At 39.3% G+C, this 24699-nt stretch overlaps 1 protein-coding gene across 3 annotated transcripts in view; it reads left to right on the top strand.

Annotated features, from left to right (window-relative positions):
* The window catches only part of SH3RF1 (SH3 domain containing ring finger 1), a 196838-nt gene that overhangs the window by 101652 nt on the left and 70487 nt on the right, over positions 1 to 24699 (top strand). For all 3 annotated transcript variants that reach the window (XM_008249697.4, XM_017338128.3, XM_002709468.5), the window contains exons 3-4: positions 20634 to 20909; positions 21892 to 21987. In XM_008249697.4, the coding sequence (XP_008247919.3) occupies positions 20634 to 20909; positions 21892 to 21987 (372 nt within the window). The remainder of the gene's footprint in view (positions 1 to 20633; positions 20910 to 21891; positions 21988 to 24699) is intronic.

Raw genomic sequence — 24699 nt, 5'->3', positions numbered from 1 at the left:
AGCTAAGGAAAACTGGTTGATGTCAGGTTCTGGTGGAGGCAGGTGGAAATCAAGAGGTCTGTTTTGGACACATCAACATGCGGATGCCTAGTAAACTCGTAAGAGGAGATACAGAGCTCAGGTGAAAAGCCATTGCTGAGATCAGATCAGGGACTCATCATAGTGTAGATCTTATATGAGAATCAGTGGGGAGCTGTTAAAAATACAGGGACTTTTGACCCAATCCTAGATATTTTTTATTTAAGTGGTTTGGGGTGAGGCCTTTGAAAACTTTAAAAGAGGCAGAAATGACTCCCTCATTTATTGTAATACGCGGAGGGTTAAGGATGCCTTGTGTAAGTGATTTTAAAAGAAGGAAATAGATTAGATCATCTTGGGAGTGAATGTAGATGGAAAAAGGAAGTGTGAAGATTAAGCCTTGGGGCAACCTAAGAAGAAGACCCTGCAAAGGAGAGATTGGGAAGGAGACATCGCTACTGCCCAAAGTGTGATTCCCATGGCAGCATCAGTACCCGCTGGGAGCTGTGAGAGATGCAGAACTGCAGGCCCCAGCCAGACTTCCCAAGTCAAAAAAGGCATTTAACAAGAACCCCAAGTGGTTCATGTCCTCATTGAAGTTTGAAAAGCACTGCTTTATATTTTGGGATCAGGATAGGGCTATTTCTGGCATAAGTCCAGTCACCATTTCTCCCATGTTCATATGCATGGATTTAAAATGTTTCAGTGTCAATATCAACTTAACTTTAAATTTTGTTTTCCATGAGTTTTTTGACATGCCCGCATATGTGGGGACTCAGGGGGATTAACGTTGAAGTACATAATGTCATATACTTTTTTTAACTTTTATTTAATAAATATAAATTTCCAAAGCACAACTTTTAGATTATAGTGGCTTTTTCCCCCACAACTTCCCTCCTACCTGCAACCATCCCATCTCCCACTCCCTCTCCCATCCCATTCTTCATCAAGATTCATTTTCAATTATCTTTATATACAGAAGATAACTTAGTATATACTAAGTAAAGATTTCAACAGACACACAAAGTATAGAGTACTGTTTGAGTAGTAGTTTTGCCATTAATTTGCATAGTACAACACATTAAGGACAGAGATCCTACATGGGGAGTAGGTGCACAGTGACTCCCATTGTTGATTTAAAAATTGACTCTCTTATTTAGGATGTCAGTAATCACTCAAGGCTCTTGTCATGAGCTGCCAAGGCTTTGGAAGCCTCTTGAGTTCACAAAACTCCAATCTTATTTAGATAAGGCCCTAGTCAAAATGGAAGTTCTCTCCTCCCTTCAGTGAAAGGTACCTTCTTTTTTGATGGCCTGTTCTTTCCGCTGGAATCTCATTCATAGAGATCTTTCATTTAGGTTTTTTTTTTTTTTGCGCCACAGTTTCTTGGCTTTCCGTGCCTGAAATACTCTCATGGGCTTTTTAGCCAGATCCGAATGCCTTAAGGGCTGATTCTGAGGCCAGAGTGCTGTTTAGGGCATTTGCCATTCTATGAGTCTGCTGTGTATCCTGCTTCCCATGTTGGATTATTCTCTCCTTTTTAATAATATCAGTATTATTAGCAGACACTAGTCTTGTTTATGTGATCCCTTTGACACTTAATCCTATCATTATGATCAATTATGAACTTAAACTGATCATTATATGATCACTATATGACAATATGAATAGTTTTAAATAGTCATAGTCTTAAATTCACTGTGTGTGTGGGGGGGGTGCTCTTTCTGTTTTGAAGGACTGAGAAAGAAGGAAGTGGCTGTATTTCCCTTTACTTGCTTAAAAGTCTTATCTCTAATTAGTAAAGTTTTCATGATTTGGGTCCTTAGTACCTTCTTTTTAAAAAGTATCCAGTCATTAGGATCACACTTTGATTTTTCTGTGTAAGAGGTTTTTTTGAAGGTGACATGTGAGGTGACTCCCATGGATTTCACAGGTTCCATAAATTAACACCTCTTGAATTGAGGGGATGTATTTAGACTTCTAGTATTTCCTCCAAAGGGAAACAGCTCCAGGCTCCATGATCCAGTGCCTCTGAATCACCAGGTCCTAGACATAAACTCTCACAGTGAAGTCCATACCAACTAATTGAAGAACAAGGTCCTGCTGAAGCAGGGAGACAGATTGTGGGCACAATTTATGTCTTGTTTTTCTTTTTCTTTTAACAGTTGGCCTTTTTGTGCTCATTTATTCCCTTTTCTGACCATAAAGGAACTAAGCATAGCAAACTAAAAAGTCTGTGTTTATTGTAAGGATTGAGTCTGAATAACAAGGGACATAGTGGGAGTTTTACTGATGTTGTACTGACACTGCATTAAAGTCTTAGAGTCAGTTATTTAGTATAACTCAATATCCAATCAGGAATAATTAGGAGCAAGTGGGAGAGAGACCAGGGGGTAAGTGTTTAGGGACAATAGCCAGGGTGGATCTAGCTTTTATTCCTTTCTTTTCAAACCTAAACTATTATGTGGTTGGTTAGGAAAAATATAAGAGGTGTCAACTGCATTTAAAATACTTTATTTCTCAGGTTGGGTTGTGAGTACAATGAGGTATTTTTATATTATTCACTTTCTTTCTATGTCTGAATTATTTAATAAACAAAATCTTAAAATTTATAGCGAATACATTAGAATTTTAGCACTGTATTCCTTTTCTTATGCGTTTTAGCTTGAAAGTAATACCTGTTCATAGTAGAAGAAGCTTGTACCTACTTTCACAGAACAGTCTAAAATAAAATGAGTATCCCTGCTGTCTCATCCTGTGGTCCTGCTTTCCAGAAGTAGGTGCTATTATGGTTTCTTTTCTTTAATTCTACTGCTTACTATTGCACCCTCAAATAATGCATTCCAATTTTTTGTTTCTTGGCCTTATAGAATTAACCAATTTCAGATCTCATATGATGAAATTTAGATGACTTCTACCTCCTACTTCCTTTTTAAACTAACTCCTGATTTTTCTTCTCTTGTATTGTTATTTTGATATTGTCAGGATTGATAACATTCTCTATTGCCACCGTAATTAATTCTTTACTGTGTGTGGAGATTGAGTCTAACAATGGAGGTCCTGTAAAAATAATATTTATGGTACTATCAATATATAAACAGGATTCACTACTCTGTGGTTGGGTCTTTGAAGCAGCAAATGTAACCCACATCACCAGTCCCTGCTTCACTTCTAGGTCCCAGGGATCTTCTTTAAATTTCTTTTCTTTTTTCTTCATGTCTTTCAAATAATATAGAACCTTCCCTGTTTCTTGTATTACATGTCATCTTAGAGTCTTCGGAGATGTTTTAAGGGTTTAAGATAGGCTGGGAGATTATTTCTTAAGTAGTTCAGTTTTTTTTCCTCTGAAATATACAGGTGATAAACCTATGTAGATATTTTGTGTTCAAAAATGTCCATTTTGGTCCACACATTTTGTTTTAAAATATTTGTTTATTTGAAATTCAGAGTGAGAGAGATAGAGAGACAGATCTTCCATCCACTGTTTCACTTACCTAATGACTGCAATGGCCAAGACTTGACCAAGCTGAAGCCAGAAACTAGGAGCTTCTTTTGAGTCTCCGTGTGGGTGGCAGGGTCCCAAACAGGCCGTCTCTGCTGATTTCCGAGGCCATTAACAGGGAGCTGAATCATGAACCAGTGCCCATATGGGATGTCGGTGTCACTGGCAGTGGCTTTATTCAGTATGCCAAGATGCTGGCCCCGGCTCACACATGTTTGACAGTTAGCTGGCTAAGTTCTTCTAAACCATGTCCCTTTAGAAATTAAAGGCATTGCTCTGCTGTCCTCCTTTATCCGGTGTGGCTGCCAAGAAGTCAGGTTCTAGTTTCATAATGGCAAGCTCCTCAGATCCAAATCTTCAGAATTTTTCTCTTATCATTGGAGTTTTGAATTGTAATGAGTTTTATATGAATAGGGATCTTTTTCCTTCTTGTTAATCCAGCTTGACACATCATGAGCCTGTTCTAGACATCAGGGGTGTTTCTAAGTTAGGAAAATGTTTTCCCTTACTGAATTTCTTTCAGAAGTCTTCTACTCATTGTCTCTAAACCTGGCTTTATGAAACTCACTTGAGGTGGATATTGACCTTTTTAAAGCCATGTTTCATGCCTTTTAACTTTTTACAGTCATTTTTCTATCTCTTTTCCATATGTTTTGGGATATGTATTTGATTTTCTGAAGTAGGTAAACACCTTGGTCTTGGTCCATGTATTTTTTTTTTAAAGATTTTTTTTTTTATTTGAAAGACAGAGTTACAGAGAGAGAGGTAGAGAGAGCGAGAGAGATATCTTCCATCTGCTGGTTCACTCCCCAGATGGCCACAACAGCCAGAGTTGCACCAATCCAAAGCCAGGAGCTTCTTCCACGTCTCCCACATGGGTGAAGGAGCCCAAGGATTTGGGCCATCTTCTACTGCTTTTCCAGACAACAGCAGAGAGCTGGATCAGAAGTGGAGCAGCCGGAACTAGAACCAGTGCCCATAGGGGATGCGGGTCTTTCAGGCTAGGGCTTTAACCTGCTATGCCACAGTGCCGGCCCCCCATGTATTTCTTTTTTTTTATTTATTTAATTTTTTTTTTTATCTTTTTGACAGGCAGAGTTAAACAGTGAGAGAGAGAGAGAGAGAGAGAGAGAGAGAGAGAGAGAGAGAGAAAGGTCTTCCTTTTTCCATTGGTTCACCCCCCAAGTGGCTGCTATGGCTGGTGCGTTGTGGCTGGCGCGCTGCGCCAATCCGAAGCCAGGAGCCGGGTGCTTTCTCCTGGTCTCCCATGTGGGTGCAGGGCCCCCGTGTATTGTTAAATACAAATTTTATCTGTTTTCACTTTTCAGAAGTTTCTGAAAGTTTTGACATGCTAATTGCATTTATTTAGCCTACCATTGCAAAGTACTACCTTGAATTAAGTTTCTTACTATGGTTTCTTTATAGAAGTCCTCTAAAAAATAATAATGAGTACTGCAAACATTCATGCCAATGCTCTGACTTTCTGCTTGATTGGTATTATTCAGGCCATGCTACTAATTTCCTAAACAGAATTCCTTAGAGTTCGACACTAGGCACAGACGCCAGTAAGAACAGAGGTATATAAGATAGAAGCAGAGAATCCTCTTTCTTCTTAGAATTATATAGGGGGTGGGAAGAAGAATTGCTCAGAAAGAGAGAGATGATCTAATTCATTTCAACAAATATTCTTGCTATATATAAAGAACATATAGTTTATATATTGACTCTTTCGGTGATTAAAGAAGATATAAGACCCTATCTATCCTCAACAGGTTTACAGTTTAATAGTAAATACTCAAATATATGTAATAAAAGGTATGATCAAGCCACCTGAGAACTGTAAATAAGCCTTTCTGGGGTTAAAAAGAGAATATTATGGAAAATATATATCTGTATTAGAGAATACAGAAGGGACATGGAAGATGTGGTATTGAATTGTATATTAGAGTTGCCTGAACTTCTGACCATAGACATGGGATCTGGGGAAGAGGGTTCTTTGGGTAGAGAATGGCAGATAAAAGACTCAAGGCAAAAGATAAGCCAAATCTAGGAACCATAGGAAATGTAATTTGGTTAGAATGCTGGATGCTGGTCAGAGAGGAGTATGAGGTATTTGAGAACATAGTTTGGAGTCATATTGTGGGGTTTTAAGTGCCAAAGAGAAGGATTTGAATTGAATTTGGTAGAGAGCGATTTGGAGAAGACTCAGAGGGGTGATCAGATGAAGGTTGTATTTTCAGATGATGAATCTGGCAGGATGGAATGAAGTAAGTGGCAGCAGAAAAAGTGCTCTCACAAGGTGATTCTGTGAAATGTGCTGAGCTGTCAATGTGCAGAGATGAATGAGGCTCAGCCCCTGCCCTCAAGGAGCTCACAGTCTGGTAAACAAGAGCTAGTTGCTTTGTCTTAAAATATCTTAACAATTCCTAACAGCTACACCGATACAATATATTGTTAAGATGTTTAAAAATTATAATTTAATGTTGCCATATTGTTAAATATCCAATGATCAATTTTCTCATTATCTTAAATTTTCCATTATTATGAATACAGCTAGTATGATCTGTTAGCTTCTTATACAGTATATAATCAATGTTTACTAAAAATAGTTTCAGGTGTACACCTAGGCTTTCACTTGATTTGATGTTCTTTCATAAATATTTAATCACCTTGAAATATTTTTAAAATATATCATTTTTATATAAATGGTTCATTTTTGTTGAAAACACCTGTAATTCATATCCTATTATTCAGTTCTTTAGAGTAAAATAAAAGAATTGGATTTAGGCTTATCAGAAGTTGGATAGTTATTAAACTTTTTTTTACCTTAAGTTGCTCTTATGTCTTATTTTACGTAATCAGTGTACTCGAATTGGAATACCTAAAAAAAGTATATATATATATATATTATTAATTTTAGAGTCAGGAAGGCACACACACACACACACACACACAGCACTCCCTTTTGCCAGTTCACTATCTAGATTCCCGAATGCCCTGGGCTGTGCCATAGCCCAGATCAATCCAGGTCTCTCACATGGTAGCAAGAACCTATTTACTTGAACCCTCACTGCTGCCTCCTGTGGTCTACATGGGCAGGAAGCTGGAGTCAGGAGCTGGAGCTAAGAATTGAACTCAGGCACTCCAGTGTGAGATGTGGGTATCAACCCTTGTGTTAAATTCCCATTGCTTGAAATACTGTTTTTTGGAGGGTAAGAGGACCTCATCAAAACTACTTATTTTAAAATAATCATAAACCTGTCAGTAAAGTTATTCATTGCAAATGGAGTTTTCTTTCTTTCTTCTTTCTAGTAGCATTGTGTGCAGATGTATGAAGGGCCTTCAACTAGTTCTTGCATGGATTTAAAAATGTTGTACACCTAAATAATTTTGTCCTTTGCATAATTCCATTTTCACATGAACTTTTTGAAGTACCTCAAAATAATGGAGAAATTAGGGAGTAAAGGCAATTAACATGTTGTAGCAACACTCATCTTTGTACTACAGAATATTACAGTGGTTTTTGAGCATCAGTCCCAACAGATTTAATCAAAGGTGAATGAACTTAGCAGAAAAAACTACATGTGATCTTTACATGCAGCTTTCCATGAATCCTGTGTGAAAACCAAGATTCCAAAGCATACACGCATATGCATGTAGGTTTTTCTTTTTTTTCTTCTTCTACTTTTCTGTCTTTGTTTTTCTTTGTCCTTCCTTTTTCTTATCCTTATTCTTCATAAAAAGACCTTGATTCTACTCATTGCGTTTTATGGGATAGTTTTCTATCCTTGTATAAATTTACATGAAAGTAAGAGTAGGTTATCCCAAGGAAATTATTCCATCTTTGTAAATATCACATGTAATTGACTAATAGACCATGCCACTGAAAAATAACAATAGTAACATGTACAGTGGATGGATTACTTTTCTTACACAGTGAAAATAAAGCAGTTTAGTGTGCTTGGCTACAGTTGGGCTGGTCTCTACTTTTCCTAATAACATTGTGATAGACTTTGGAAGATTGAGGCTGACTTGATTTGATTTTTGTTGGCCTATTATTTTGCTTTCCTTCCAAATGTCTCTTCCTCATTCATCCTCCCACACCTCATCACTATACTTATTTGTGAGAGCCTACCTCTAAAAAAGACACAAAGGACAAAGTCATTAAAAATAAAATTTTTTCTCTCAAATGGTCTCATTGCCAAGACAATCATAATATTATTAGAGATCATAAGTCATAATCTGTTTCTTTGCCATTGGGCAGGACCAAACTTGAGACACGGTCCTGTTTTTTGAAGCCTCCAGTGATGGAGATATCATAATCCATTGTAATATAAAATGGCCCTCTCTGTTAGGAAATTATTTTATCCAACTTAAATAATGCGTGCATGGATTTAAGCCCGTATTTCTCCTTCAGTGAATATGAAGTCATCTTATTCTCTCTGTGTGAGACCTTTTCATCGTGTCCGAAAGCTTTCTCTAACACTGTTCCACTAATACATCTCAGTTTCTGCAGCTTGTCTATTATAATATTTGCCAACATTTTTGTCGTCTTTATCTCTCCCTCATTGAGTATACCACCATTTCTGTTCATTGTGTTTATGTGATTTACGATGTATCCTGGACATCTAGAGATTGCCTGATGCTTAATGTTGGGTCAGATTATAGCAGACATACCACATTACATATGTCCATTTCTGTTCAGTGATAGATTTCCTTTTGGAAAAATAACCATCATTTTAGGTTACTTTAGTAGTCTCTATACCGCAAGGTTTCAAATTTCTTGTTTTTCCAGTTTTGCCACTTTTTTTATTTTAAAGGTTTATTTATTTATTTGAAAGGCAGAGTTTACAGAAAGAAGGAGAGGAGACAGATCTTCCATCTGCTGGTTTATTCCCCAAATGGCTGCCACAGCCAGAGCTGAGCCAGTCTGAAGCCAGGAGGCTGGAGCTTTTTCTGGATCTCCCATGTGGGTGACAAGGCCCAAGCATCTGGGCCGTCTTCTGCTGCCTTTGCAGGCAGATCAGCAGGGAGGTGGATTGGAAGTGGAGCAGCCAACATTTGAACCAGCACCCACATGGGATGCCAACGTCGCAGGCAGCAGCTCTACTCACTGTGCCACCGCACCAGCCCCAGTTCTGCCATTCTCTTGATTGCCAGCATAGCCTGCTGTTCACTGTGCTACCTTTGTGTCTTCACTATATTCATACATATTCACATATCTGCTGTGTGTGGTCCTCCTTTTTCTTGCTAAGTATTGCTGCTAGTTTATTTTTTAAAACACATTTTTATGTTGAGGTAAAATTGACATGGTAAATCATAGTTTTTGAGTATACAATCTTAAAAGCTTTGTATTTCTATGTCTAGATAGCTAGCATCCTGGTCAAGATATAGAGTATATCCATAATCTCTGAAATTTTCCCTTGTACTTCTTCCCAACCTGCTGATTGCTCTTTTTCTATCAATTAAATTTGTCTTACATATTCCTTCTGTCATTTCATTTATTTGAGAGATAAAGAGAGAGCACTGCTCTCTGCTGGTTTACTCCCCAAATTTCTTTAATGACCAGGGCTGGGCTGGGGTTGAAGCCAGGAGCCAGGAACTCAATCCAGGTTTTCTACATGGATGACAGGAACCCCAATTACTTGGGCCATCATTGCTGCTTCCTGCCGACTGCATTAGCAGGAAACTGGAATTGGAAGTTGTAGCCAGGAATCAAACCCAGGTACATAAATGTGAAATACAGCTGTTAGGCTAAAGACCCATCCCTATCTTAACTTATTCTTGAATGTCATGTAAATGTAATAGAATAGCATGTATTCTGATGTTTTTACCCACATGAATCAGTAAGTAATTTTTTAAATAGCTAAGTAGGATCCCATCACTTTTTCTCCTATTGATGGACATTTAGATTGTTTTCAATGTTAGTGCTGTAGTGATTATTTTTGTAGATGTCTTTGTGTGGACATGTTTTCATTTCTCTCAGAATAATATGTAGAAGTGGAATTGTTGAGTCATAAAGTAGACATAGGTTTGACTTTATAAGAATTTGTCAGGTCTGACATTGTGGCTTAGTGCATAAAGCCACTGCCTGCAGTGCCAACATCCCATATGGGCACCGGTTCGAATACCTGCTGCCCCACTTCCAATCCTGCTCCCTACTAATGTGCCTAGGAAAGCAGCGGAAGATGGCTGAAGTTCTTGGGCTCCTGCGTCCACATGGAAGACTGGGAAGAACCTCCCAGTCTTCTGGCTTCAGATCCGCTCAACTCTAGCCATTGCGGACATTTGGGAAATGAACCAGCAGATGGAAGACCTCTTTCTCTCTGCCTCTGCCTCTCACTAATTCTGCCTTTCAAGTAAATAAATAAATCATTTTTTAAAAAGAATTTGTCAAAAAGTATTAGACTCTCATTAACAGTGTATGTGATTTGGGGCCGGTGCTATGGCGTAGTGGGTTAATGCCCTGTTCTGAAGCATCGGCATCCCATATGGGCGTTTGTTCGAGACCCCACTACTCCACTTCTGACCCAGCGCTCTGCTATGGGCTGGGAAAGCAGTAGAAGATGGCCCAAGTCCTTGGGCCCCTGCACCCACATGGGAGGCCTGGAAGAAGTTCCTGGCTCCTGGCTTTCGATTGGTGCAGCTCTGGCTGTTGCAGCCAATTGGGGAGTAAACCAACAGATGGAAGACTTCTCTCTCTCTCTCTCTTCTTCCTCTCTCTCTCTCTGCCTCTCCTCTCTCTGTGTATCTCTTTCAAATAAATAAATAAATCTTTAAAAAAAATGAAAAAAAAAAGTCTCCCTTAAAAAAAAGTATGCGATTTCTATTTACTCCATATTTTTGCATTTCCTGTTTTTAGTCATTAAGTTTAATGCATCATTGTAATGAATGTGAAAGAATATCTCATTGTGGTTTTATTTTGCATTTTCTTATTATTAATAATTCTAAGTGCATTTCAATGCTATCCATGTATTTTCCTTTTTGAAGTATGTGTTCAGATCTTTTGCCTGTTATTTATTTATTTATTTGTTTGTTTGAGAGATAGTGAGACACAGATTTTTGCCTATTTTTAAATTGAATAATTGTTGATTTTTTAATATTTCTGGATTCAAGTCTTTTATCAGATTTATGTATTGAGAGTATTTTTCCCAATTTGTGGCTCTATTTTCGTTTTCTTCAGTGTCTTTCATTGAACTCCAATTTATTTTTAGGAACCCCCAACCCGGGTCTTTTTTTTTTTTTTTTCCTATCCTATTACTAAGATATTTTCCTATGCTTAACTCCTAGAAAATTTATTGTTTTAGTTTTTACATTTTATTCTGGTATTTATCTCAAGTTAATATTGTATATGGTGTGAGAAAAGTCATTCCCTGCCCTCTATGGGCTTCTAATTATTCCAGAATCCTCTTTTGAAAAGACTTTCTTTTTTAAAAAGATTTATTTATTTTTACTTGAAAGTCAGAGTTACACAGAGAGAGAAGGAGAGGCAGAGAGAGAGAGGGGTCTTCCATCCACTGGTTCATTCCCCAGGTGGACCCCAATGGCTGGAGCTGCGCTTATCCAAAGCCAGGAGCCAGGAGCTTCTTCCAGGTTTCCCATGTGGGTGGAGGGACCCAAGGACCTGGGCCATCTTCCACTATGGAAGGCCATAGCAGAGAGCTGGATCGGAAGAGGAGCAGCTGGGACTAGAACTGGTGCCCATATGGGATTCCGGCACTTCAGGCCAGGGCTTTTTAACCAATTGCGCCATAGCGCCGGCCCCTGAAAAGGCTTTCTTTTCCCAATTGATTTGCCTTAGCACTTTTGTCCATGTACAAGTATGTGTAGTTCTTTTACGATGTTGTTTTAGTTCTGAAACACTGAACTATCTTTCACATTTAATGTTGTGTTTAAATTATATGAGCACAGTCTCTCCAGTGATTTTCATGAAAACACTAGAGCAAAAAACTAAAACCAAGGAATTAAATTTGATTGAAGCCTTATTTGACCTCTTTATTTAATATGAAAAACTGCTCCCACTCACCCTATTCCCTCTGAATTTCTGATTCCCCCTTCTCTCCTAGGCTTTTTTAAGGATTAGATAAGGTATGTACAGAGTTCCTGCCACATGGGCTTTCCTCCTCGTCCAGTACCACAATGCTTGGGGTCAGAGAGGGGCAGGGCAGATTCCTTACCAGGAATCAAATTGTTTTCTTAATATGTGGAAACTTGATCTTTTACCAGGAAATATTCCCCATCCTGCCATTAGTCCTCAGGCTGATAACCCAAGTTACTGCAGGGAATTTTCCCGATAAATTTTTCTGTTCTCTGCAAAATACTATCATAATTACTAAACATGTAGTGGAACAGAAAACTAATATTCAGAGCAATGAGTGACATGAATTGCCTGCATTTTACTTCAGAGATTACATTCTCAATAGTGGGCTTTTCTCATAGACATTCATCAGAGTTGTTTTCTTTAATGATTTGTCTGTCAGTAAGGTATTCTCCCTCTTAGGAACATCAGGAGAAAAAGCTATACATCACCTACGTGACTATTTCCTCGTAACCGCCGAATGAGTTTGTAAGGAAAATATTTGTTTGCTGTGGTTTGTTACATAATTCGTTTCACATTTTTCAAATGCCAGCAGTTTGCTTAGTAAAAACACCCCTTCCCTTTTTCTGAATGTACATGTTTTTGTTACATGTCCAGAGCACACTGGGGTGGATGGCAGTTAATAGGACTCGCCCAGGTTTCCCAGCAAATTCCTCCGTCAGAATCCCTTCCTCTCCCATGGCACAGAATCAGTTGTCACCCCATACAGTGTTCACAGGAGGCTCTAAGGACAATTTCAGAAAGATAGATTAGCAGTCTACCATTCATGAGTATCCAGAGACACGTAGTAGTGTGACTGCGTACTGGTGAACCTGACTCTCCGTAGAGTTGTCTTTTTAGTTGGTTTTCCTTTAGATATGGTATTTTTCTCTGTACTTATTTACACATTAGCACTAATCCCATTGGAGTAACATCCACAAAAGTATATTCAGGGACTCTGAGGTAGTCGCTCATGAGGTACTCGTTGCAGTCCCGACTGCACCACTTGTGAGCCAGCTCTAGATGATGGCCCAAGTACATGGGCTCCTGCCACCGCCACCCATGGGGAGACTGCTGGAGTTTCCTGCTTCTGGGTTTGGCCCAGATCAGCCCCATCCATTTGGGCCATTTGGGAAGTGAACCAGCAGATGGTAGATCTCTTCCTCTGTTTCTCTTTGTCTCTGTCTTACCTCTCTCTCTCTGAAACTCTGTCAAATTAATGAAGAAATCTTAAAAAAAAAAAATAAAAAAGATGAATATCTCATGGTCTTAGATGTCCAGGAAGTTACAGTCTAGCAGGGGGGAATGGGTTGTAGATTGAGTGAGACAGAGGCCATGAAAACAGTTTATGTAAGCCATTCCGGGTCTGCAGAAGAACGGGTGAGCAGACTCTGCCCCAAGGAGGCCCTGCCTGAGCTGGATCCTGCAGGGCAGTGGCAGTTCCCTGAACCTACACAAAAATCAGATCTTTGATCCTCTCCTTACCTACACCTGATCCCAAAGAGCAGAAGCAGTCATCTGAGCAGACATAAAAATGCAAGGGAAAGCAACGCCACATAATTACTAATTGCAGGTGTGTACATGTGCTAGGGACTCTTCAGGTGGGAGGTGGCGGAGGATGCGCTGTTCTTTATGAATTTTGGTGGAGGAGGAATGGTTTATTTGAAGTTGGAGGTGATGATTACAGACTGGTTTGCTTGCTGAGAGTGGAAAATATGGGGTGGAATGGTCAGTCCAAATGGAGAGCCATAAAACGCGTGATTTAGAACATTAATTTGATTTAGGGCATAATCAGGAGCAATCTCCAGATTATAAAATATAGATGATGTGATCAAGACTGTGCTTCAGGACTTATCTTGCTACTATGGTTGTATTTTGCGAGTTCTTTTTCTAAACGTCCAGTTCCTATCATTTTTTCCTATCCTGTAAATAATAAGTGATTTTCTTGCCCTACAACACTGACCTTCAAACTGCTCCAGGGTACCCCCTCAGGCACTCCTGGCTTAGTAGAAAGAAGAAGGTAGGGCAGCCTCATGATCTGCTCCCTACAGAATCTTTTGGGTTTGTTCTCTGTGTTGTAGTTCCTGGGAAAAACATGTAACAAAGAACCTCATATCCTTTTTTTCATTTTGAGGTTTGGAAAACTCTTCATTTTCTCTGTGAATGTTTGAACTTACTCTTTAACCTCAACTAACTTTGTTATGTAAATTATTAAGTAGTGGTGAGAGTATAGCCCAAGGAAATGAGTAAGAAAACTACTACATTGTCTCTTCTCCCTTCAACCTGACTTCTCTCTCCTCTTTCCCTAACCATCAATACCGCAAAAATAGCAAGACTGAGAACTCTAAATTGGCTGCTTGCTATTTGTTTAAGAGTTGGGTTAGATTCTGCATGAGGGCTGGTGGACTGGGTTGCAGGAGTGGTTTGGGGAGAATGGAGAGTATAACACATGTGAGCAACACCGAGTGTGCAGCCCCATTTCTGGGTAAGGGAGTTCATGCTGAGGAGATGTGTGCATTGTAGCCCTGAAGAAGCAGCTCACAGTCCTGAGCCAGGGTGGAAGTGGAACCAGGCCTGGAGTAGAGGAGGGAGGTTGGTGGATAGTCTGTTCCAGGAGAAAATCAATGAAACTGAGTGAGCAAGAAAAGGAGACACTGGGATAATAGAAGAATGTCAAAAAGGAGTAACGGAAATGGGGAAACATAGTTCTCTCTCAACTTCTATTTGTAACTACTGACATCTAAGTGATGGTAAATTTGATTGAAGTTAGCATGAGAAGAGTATTTTACAAGACAGATTTGGGGTTGGTGGGAGGTGGAAGCTAAAATGAAGAAAATGATCAGATAATAATTACCCAACACAGTGATCTCCACAAATACATGTTAATATAAAGAACAAATAAAAGATGGTCTTTGGTAAGAATATGAGATTCTCAGTCTGTCTGATATTGCTTTGGAAAAATAATTATTTATCTTGGATATTTGTCACATTTAAGTTGAAACATTTCAAGCGATAGCCAAATCCTATTTGAGTGATTGCCTCACCTAGACATCTTGAGAACAATACTTATTAGCTATTACTGCATCAGTTGTTTCATGAAATACTTTTATTATATCTTGATAGATATTTTACTTTGTAGGAAAAAGTCAACATGCATTTTGTTGTACAAAGGACTTTTTAAAGAAAAGTCTTTCCTCACTCCGTTTTGCTACTTGTTATTCTGTGTATTGGTACTTTGCATTACCATAATTTCTTTGTGTCTCAGTTCTTTGTGGAAAGTTTTTGAAAGTCAAATTGGAATCAGCCAGAGTTTACATCAATTTAGATATGACTAAATTATTAAGTTATACACATTTTATAGCTGTTCCCACTACAGAAGTGTCTCCTAGATTTTCGTTTTAGTAGGTCATTGAATCTTCCTTGCTTTATGGAGCAGTAAGAAATGCTTGAAGGAATTTGAATTTAGAGAGGCTATCTTGCATGTATATCTGAGCATTGGCATTTAGAGCCTATAAAATAAATTGGCAGTGAGTGTTTTATTTACCTGTGAGAATCACAACTAGATCATCAAGTAGCATTTTGGCAGATATATTGGGGTATACTTGATGGCACAGAAATGTGAATTAAATGTAAAGCATTTAATCAGAAATATTTGTGTGTAGATTACATAAGGATTTTAATGTCTTATAGGACATCTTGTGTGTATAATTTAGAAGCAAAAATGATTTGAAAGGTAAAGTTGGTCCACTGTTATACATAGTTTTTTAAAGGGAGCAGAACTATTCACTGTTTATTGAGATGACTTTTAGATACAGAATTGTTATAATACTTGGCTGTCTGAATTGCCAAGCTTTCTGATGAAGCTGGCAGCATGAGTGACAGCCACAAGCCCAAGGTTAGACTGCAGAGTCAGTTTCTCTCTGGCTTTTTCTCCTTTTAAGCCTCCCTTTCATGTGTAGCCAAGTGAAAGTCTCCAAGTGAAATGTAAGCTCCTCTGGGGCCTTGGCCCGATGAGAGGATGCTGAAGAAAGGCAGCATTTCGGAAAGGCTGCGGAAGGCACAGAGGGCAGAGGGCTGGGGTGATGACATGACTCTCCGACCTTTCTAAGGAGATGAATGAGAAGGCAGTGCCTCTGTGGGTTCCGGACATATTTTACCCACAACAGCAGTCCTAGGCTATCAGACCAATTGTTTTGGCTTTATTCTTCAGATGTTGCCAAAGGAAAATGTGTTCTTTTATGGTGCTTCCAAGTCGTTTAACCGTTTATCCTTAATCATCTGCAGTCTGTGTGGGAATAATTCTTTTTAAAGATCACTGAACTTTGCTTGGTTTGAAATCAGAGTAGAATTCATTTTATTTAATGTGGGAAACTTTCTTTTGAGAAACTTAACACAAACTGACTTTTTAACTTCTTAGAATTTAATTGAAAAAGAAAAATAACCAGATGTACAACTGTCTGCTTATGGGTTAGATTGCCATAAGCTGTCTGATTCTTTCTCTGTGGTTATTGATCACTGAGAAAACTTTAGCTGTCAAGGTTTAGCAAGTCAGTGTGAATGAATAAATTGTTGGTTGTCAGATTAGGGATGTAACCCAAGGCTAATCATAATGTACTGTGATTATTATATACAGTTACTATAATCAGTTTTCTTCTTACCGTTTGTTCTGTTACAAGTACTTGATGATTTAGAAGCACTTAATATATTTGCTTCATGGAAAAGTTACTAAGTCTATGGCCACTGATGTGTGGAAGTGATCTGTAAAGAAATAAATTCCTGGGACTGGTGCTGTGGTGCAGCAAGTTAAGCCTCCATCTTTCTTGCCAACATCCCACATCACAGTGCTGGTCCAAGTCCCATCTACACTGCTTCTGATCCAGCTTCCTGATAATGTGCCTGGGAAAGCAGCTGAAGATGGCCCAAGTGCTTGGGCCCTCTCCACCCACATGGGAGACAAGGAAGGAGTTCCTGGCTCCTGGCTTTGTCCTGGCCCAGACCTGGCTATTGGGACCATTTGGGGAGTAAACTAGTGAATGGAAGATCTCTTTGTCTGTCTGTCTGTCTGTCTAGTCTGTCTATCTATCTTTCTCTTACTCTGCTTTTCAAATAAGTCTAAAAAAAAAAAAAAACTACCTTTAGTCCCTCCATCAGGACATCACAAAAGAACCATACTGTGGTTATTTAGAATTTTACAAATCTCTTCAAGGAGCACTTCAGAATGGTTTCTAAGAGTGCTAAATTTGTATCTTGGTGCACAAATTTGGCTGGCATGGATTTGGACAGAGTGGGCCAAACAGAGCAACAGAGCTAATTGAGATGGGGAAAAATTGGGAGAACAGGCCATAATAGTGAATAGAGTTATTTGTCACTCAGTTTGTAATAGGATTTTCAATTAATTCACGCAGGCTTCCAATGCCTTACATTAGCCCTGTCAAGATGAAGTACAGCCACATCTAAAATGCCATCCCCTATTAAATGGTGCATGTCAGTGAATTTGTAATTTCTTCTGTTCAACCAGAGGATAAATGGATTCTACTCATCAAACAAATATGTGCTTCAGAAATGCACATTTTGAAATCCTGAACACTTCCTAGGAGGAACATTCTTTGCATTGTTATACAGTGACTATATATTAAAAATGTAATTGCCATGTGACTGCAGCCAAAAGGAAAAACATCCAGCTGCATGGATACAAACAGATTGTCAGGTGCCCCATGTCACTGGTGAACAGTTTTCTCACGCTGGGCAAGAGTGATGATGATAGTTCACCCATGTACTGCCTGCTGGGCCATTTGAGGTGGCTTACATATATGAATTTACTAAATACTCACAAAACAACTCGGATGAAGAAATGAAAACGCAGAGCGGTTAGTCTGTCCAAGGTCATGCAGCTGGTAAGTGGCTGAGCTGGGATTCAAATCCCAGCAGTCTGGCTGTGGAGGCTGTACTTGTACCCAGTTCTCTATGTGTTGCCCCATCAGAGTCTTTTTGGCTAGATTCCAAGAGTTAGTTTAATAAAATGCTTGTCAGCTCTTTCTTTCTCTTTCTCTCCCTGCAGTCGAATTTATTGCTGTCTTATTCACTATTATTTCTCAAACCTATCTTGGGAAATGTTGTTAAGCTATGATAACCAAGCTTCCGGAAATACATAGTAGAGAATCTAGTGAGGCATCTGAGAGGAGAGGCAAATATTAGAATTCTTACTTCTAGGAAATTGGACATTAAATGGAATAAGACTGAAGTTCACAGGATTATGAAGGACCAGATTTCCTGACGGACATTTCCTTTCTGGGGAACCCTAAGGACAACAGAATTGCCTAGAAGATTAAGTCAAAGCTGAACAAGAGGAGTCATGCTTCTGGAAGCTACATCTTAGTACTAACACACATGAGGGTGTCAGTACTGGAAGGCTCAACTGCCGTCCTCCTGGATGTATTGGCCTCTCAGAGCAGCTTTAATAAGCCATCCACAGCATCACATGGTTGAAGCCAAGAAAAGATGATTGCTGATAGCATTTAGAGAGCACGAATTACCATTCTCTTAAGCCAAACACAAATATTTAACAAAAAAGCTTGGCTTATGGATAGGCAAGATTATAAATCTCTGACTAGAAGCCAAACTAATTGTTGAAACTGTAATATGAAGTTCTGTTTCATTAAGAGTATAAAATTTTGATCCACTTTTGTAAGAGGAAGAGGAAGCAATGATAAGAATAATGTTACAGTTGGTTTACTTTATTGGAAAGATTAAATTTTTTTAGAAGATTTATTTATTTATTTGAAAGGCAGAGTTACAGAAAGGCAGCGAGAGAGACAGACAACGACAGAGACAGAGAGAGAGAAAGGTCTTCCATCTGCTGAGTCATTCCCCAATTGGCCGTAATGGCCGGAGCTGTGCCAATCTGAAGCCAGGAGACAGGAGCTTCTTCTGGGTCTCCCACGCAAGTGCAGGGGCCCAAGGACTTGGGCCATCTTCTGCTTTCCCAGGCCATACCAGAAAGCTGGATTGGAAGTGGAGCAACCAGGACTTCACCCCACACCCATATGGGATGCCAGCACAGCAGGTGGTGGCTTTACCTGCCACGCCACAGCGCCAGCCCCAAGATTAAACTTTTAAACAAATCAACTGGGGGCCAGCACCGTGGCTCACTTGGTTGATCTTCCGCCTGCAGCACTGGCATCCCAAATGGACGCCGGGTTCTAGTCCCGGTTGCTCCTCTTCCAGTCCAGCTCTCTGCTGTGGCCCGGGAGGGCAGTGGAGGATGACCCAAGTGCTTGGGCCCTAAACCCACATGGGAGACCAGGAGGAAGCATCTGGCTCCTGGCTTCAGATCGGTGCAGCACGCGGGCTGTGGCGGCCATTTGGGGGGTGAACCAGCAGAAGGAGCACCTTTCTCTCTTTCTTTCTCTCTCACTGTTTAACTCTGCCTATCAAATAAAAAAAAAAAAATCAACTGGTTTAGGCCTGTGCTTATTACATGACTGCTTGCCTTCCCACTTCATGTCTATTTTCCATACTACTACCAGCCTAATCTATCTGGCATATGATTTTACCATGTCCATCAATGCTTCAAACCTAAGGGTGACCTATCATTGCCTGAAGAATACGGCAATCTACACTCAATACCTTCCACAAACTGGTTTCTTCCTTCCTCTCCTACACATTATGTTCCAAAATTCCTCTCTTGGAACATCAGATTCCTCACAGACCTCAGTCTTCAACCTGCTACGTCGTACCTCCATGCTTTTGCTGGCATCACCCCTATGCCTGGAATGGGCTCTTTGCTTCTCATTCCTCCACTCCACTGCCTGGCTAAGTCCTGTGTATTCTTTAAGTCTTGAGGAAGCATTTCATTTTCTCACCCACCAACCCCTGGAAATGTCATCAGAGTGCATATCTCTATCATTGCTTTTACTACACTGTACTGTAATTATTCTAGCATCTCACCCTTTAAGGAAAAGAACTCCTTAACTCCTCAGCACCAGCATGTCGACTAGTAAAAAATAAAAATTTTATAAATGTTTTCTGGTTGGATGAATAAGGACACAAAAGGCAGGAGCCCTGTAAGCTCATCCAGTGAGTTATTCTAGACATGTTTGATTTCCATTTATCCTGTGATTCAGTGATAGACAGCAGTGCCCCAGAGAGGCCAGAGATCTTAAAGTGACAGCTAATGCTCAACAATGGCACCTCTAATGCCACTGGGAAGTATCATATTTAATCTGTGTGATGATTAAATTGCCTTGGGGTGCACATAATTTTAAACTTGTCATTTAAAACCATAATAATGCAATCACATTTAAAACTTCACCTCTTAGCTTATCAGCCTAACAGTGCTTCTCTAACCAGGAAAGGGTGAAGTTGATCTTAAACTGTAAAAGATTGACTGTCTACACATTTACAGATTATAAACCCTGAGGGGGGCAGGCAGTATGACCACCTTACTCACTGTTGTACACTAGATTCTGCCCCAGAGTGGACTTTCAGTGACTGCTTCATAAGTTTATGAAAGAATAAGAATCTGCCACACTAAAAGCAACATAAGGAGATTTATCCAAAAGCAAAACTCTGATTTTTATAAATCAAGCTTAAGAGCAATTAATAACTTAATGAATTGTGCTTCTGTTTAAATTTTTTACTTATAATGGTTACTTATCCTGATGAATGAAGTAGTTAATACAAGATATTTGTTTTCTCTTAGTTTTTGAATTTCATACCAGGAAATCAGACTCAGCAGTCATATTTTCATGTTGTAATAACTCTGAACAAATAAGGCGAAATTCCTCCAAAATTAACTTTAGGAATAGAAGGCTAAATTGTGGCTGGGGGCATGGACTTCCTACTCTATAAATGTCATTCTGGACATTTATTATGTATTTGCTGTTTATTGATAGCATATATCGTGTTTTTTTTAACATAGGATTTTCTTCAGAGGCAAGTGCAGAGTTGAATTTGACTTAGAAACAATGATAGTACAGTTGTATTTTCAAAGAATTTTGAAACATCCTTTCATTAAAATTTGTCTTTTTCTTTAAGGGTATACCTCAGTTACCATGTGCCAAAGCATTATACAACTACGAAGGAAAAGAGCCTGGAGACCTTAAATTCAGCAAAGGAGACATCATCATTTTGCGAAGACAAGTGGATGAAAATTGGTACCATGGGGAAGTCAATGGGGTCCATGGCTTTTTCCCCACCAACTTTGTGCAGATTATTAAACCATTACCTCAGCCCCCACCTCAGTGCAAAGCACTTTATGACTTTGAAGTGAAAGACAAGGAAGCAGACAAAGATTGCCTTCCATTTGCCAAGGTAAAGTTAGAATGAGTTTTTGTTTTGCAGCTTTTCCTCTGTACCTGGATATAGGCATATGGCTAAATTGTGTGTGAACTATCTCATTGTGCTTCTAAAAATACCTGGAACCAATCTTTAAGTTGAAAGTAATTTTGTGCGTAGACTTCTTGCATGAAAGACAATTTTGGTTGATGCTCTATGTTTCTCTTTAGAACCTAAATTTATTTTGAAGCCACTTTAAAGGGAGTATATGCCACCCAGGGATTTTTAAAGTACTGAATTATGAATAACAAAACATTAGGGGCTCATTTAGCCTAGTGGTTGAAATGCCTATGTCCCACATCAGAGCACCTGAGTACCTCCTTTCAATTCCCTCCGGACTCCTGGCTCCAGCTTATTGCTAATGAGCTCCCAGCTCCCCGCTTTGGCCCCAGGCCAGTCCTAGCCTGTTGAACCAGCGGATGGGAGCTCTATCTCTCTGCCTGTCAGATAAAAAAAACAAAGCAAAACAAAACATCTTTGCTTCCTTATTTTACATGTAAATCTCCCTGATTAAAAACATAGGAATATATTTACTGAATTGATAAAATGGTTTAGAATTTTAATGAGAATATTGTGTTCTTGTAAAGAAAGGCAGTAATATATGCATTTGAATGGGCACTTGGTGTGTTATCAGCAAGAAAGTGAGAAGTATCTGCGATTCAATCTAAAGCAAATTTAAGAGGGGGTGTAGTTATAATTTGAGGTTGCAAATTGTGAGTCTAAACAAAATAAGTAGCCAACCCTTTGTGAAGGAGTTCAGATTTTACAACTCTCTGAAAGGATAGCAGGTTGACTGATAGTTACCATTATTTGATGAGAATGTTGAATTCCTGTGCTAGGGATATGTCACTACATTTTTATTCATATTCTCATGAAACCTGAGACCTTGTATTGCAAAAGAAAATTACATCATAAGCTTAATGAGATCGGGTAGACTAACAATTTGTTATTTCTTCAGGATGATGTTCTGACGGTGATCCGCAGAGTGGATGAAAACTGGGCTGAAGGAATGCTGGCCGACAAAATAGGAATATTTCCAATTTCATATGTTGAGGTAAGCTAATGTAGAGAAACTTGGATCATGTTAGAATTCAGATTAGTAAATAAATCTTAGTTATGCCATGTGAGTGTTAAGAAGTCTGCACAACATAAAGCACGAGGGACGTCCTGTTCAAGATCACTGGGTGTTGGGAAGACTTCCTCCATCCTTTCCTGCAATTACTGAAGACTGAAATCTTTGAAACTCTTTACTTTGTCTCCTGCTAAAAAGCATTCCTATGTCTTACTCAGTATTATTGTGTACTTACTGTCAGTCACCTATACTATTTCCTGCATTCTGTATCTTGGGATTAGTTGATTAAATGCCTAAGGTAGAAGATTAGTGTATTTTTTTATTTGTTTAGTGGTTTCTTATCTGTCACATCATCAGGGCTACCAAAGTGCTTTGCAGAACAGGCTTCAAAAAACACAAAATAAATGAATGAGTCTCCTTCCATTCCATCCCAGCAACTACCTAGCCACCTGCCATCTTTTAATTACTTTAAAAAAAAAAAGAAAAAAGATATACTTATTCATTTGAAAGGCAGGGTTAGAGAGAAAGAAGGAGAGACAGAGAAAGACAGAGAGGTCTTCCATCTACTGGTTCACTGCCCGAATGTCCATGATGGCTAGGGTTGGGATGAATTGAAGACAGAAGTCAGGAGCTTCTTCCAGGTCTGTGGCCTACACAGGTGCAAAGGCCCAATCACTTGGGCCATCCTCTGCTGCTTTCCCAGGTACATTAGCAGGGAGCTGGATCAGAAGTGGAGCAGCTGGGACATGAACCCACACCTATATGGGATACCAGCATCACAGATGGTGGCTTAACTTATTATGCCTTGATGCTGGCCCTTAATTGCCTTTACTCATAAAGCTATGGCCAAACCTCACCCAGTGAAGTCATTTCAGAGAATATGTATAAAGTAACACAGTAGTATTATTTCAGTGAATAACACAAATTAAAAATTAACCAAGAAGTTTTGATTATAGTAGACCTTCATTATGTCATATAAACTAAATATTCTTTAGTAATAAGAATTTCTTGCTGAAAATAAAATTAAAGGCATTTTCCAAGAATGAAACACAAGCATACAAGGTTAGCTGGGGTCACAGAGACTTCTGGGAACACATGAAATCTTTGTGGATACCTATGTGATGTATCAGTAGAGGTGAAACAAGAGAAATGGAAAAGGTACATTTTGTGGAAGGAGGAAGATCTAGACAGGAAGATCAGAAGCCAAAATGTAAAATCACACATTGTTTGGAGAATTGAAAGTAATTGTGTTGTTTAAAATATCAAAGTATAGATTTTAAGCATGTGAAAAAGAAAAGCAAGCATCACGTATTTTGCCATCTTTTTATCTGAGGCATTTGTTTTGGCATAATTCTGAAAACTAAAATGACAAATTGTGTCATTGTAGCCAGCATTCAATTTCCTCCATAGACTGAGAGACTGCCAGCATTTCCATAGAAAAAAATCAATTTGACTACCGTACATCCATGGGAAAGTAATTCAAACCATGTACAAGTCTTGAATTTTATCCATACCCTTCAGATGTTCCTATTTATTGAAATATTTTCTGTCTTTGAAAGTAAACAGAAAATAATTCCTTAACTCTCAGACAGTCCTTCCTCTACCTTGTTATATATTCTAACTGTGGGTCATGGAAAACTAGAAGCATTTCCAAGTATTTGGGTAGTTACACTGAAGAGCATGAGTAAGCACAAGATTAGTAATGAAAGCCTGTCTCTACTTGTTAGGAATTATCAGTGTTACATGGTTGGCTTGTGATGCATGAAAAGGAATTGCTTTATTTTTGTTATCATGCAGGTGTAGAATTGAAGGGATAGGTGTAAAAGATCTACCTGTGGTTAAGTCCAGAGTCACTTAAGTCATTCGAGTCAGTCAGATTATTGTACTGTGTCTTCAACCAGATAAATTTATGCCCTAATTAAAGTATTTTCATTCTTCTTATTTTTTTGAAATGAGAGTTTTCCTCATTTGAACTAGAATTTTGTTAGTTGAAAGGCAGTAAACAAATCATCCATCACTAGGAGCCTATGAGCATTTCTTTGATGTCAAGCCATTAGATTGAATTCCTGGGTAGGGAGCAGAGCAACTGGGAACTAGTGACACCTGGTTCAGCCCTTACAGGACCAAAATGGGGCCGATTTCAAACGCAGTGATGAAAATCCAACTATCTCGGTAGTGTAGGCTGTCTTACCAGGCAGTCTCAAATGTATGAAGTGGCCAGCGCTGTGGCTCAACAGGCTAATCCTCCGCCTAGTGGCGCCGGCACACCAGGTTCTAGTCCCAGTCGGGGCGCCGGATTCTGTCCCAGTTGCCCCTCTTCCAGGCCAGCTCTCTGCTATGGCCCGGGAGTGCAGTGGAGGATGGCCCAATGTGGAGCTGTGGAATTAGGAGTATAAGGTGAATTGAAAGGAGCTGAGCATCAGAGGTGGGCAAAGGCTGAGTGGAGAGACTGAGGTGGGGGAAAATGCTGCTGGAATAGTTTGCCCTTCTCTCCTGTTATCAGTGATCCTTTCTGTCTTTTCCCCCAGCAACTTATAAGTGCAGAATGTGATCTCCAGCTGCGTCAGAGGCAGGGAATAGTGATGGTGGCATAGTGGCTTGCAAATAAGTCTCTTACTGAAGTAAAAACTTTCCTTATTAAAGTAAAACATAGGGGCAGGCCTTGTGGTGCAGTAAGTTATTAAGCCCCTGTCT

Source organism: Oryctolagus cuniculus, chromosome 2 (genome assembly GCF_964237555.1).
Source record: "Oryctolagus cuniculus chromosome 2, mOryCun1.1, whole genome shotgun sequence".
NCBI lineage: Eukaryota > Metazoa > Chordata > Mammalia > Lagomorpha > Leporidae > Oryctolagus > Oryctolagus cuniculus.
The sequence above is the reverse complement of the archived record's forward strand: the minus strand, read 5'-3'. Positions and strand labels throughout refer to the sequence as shown.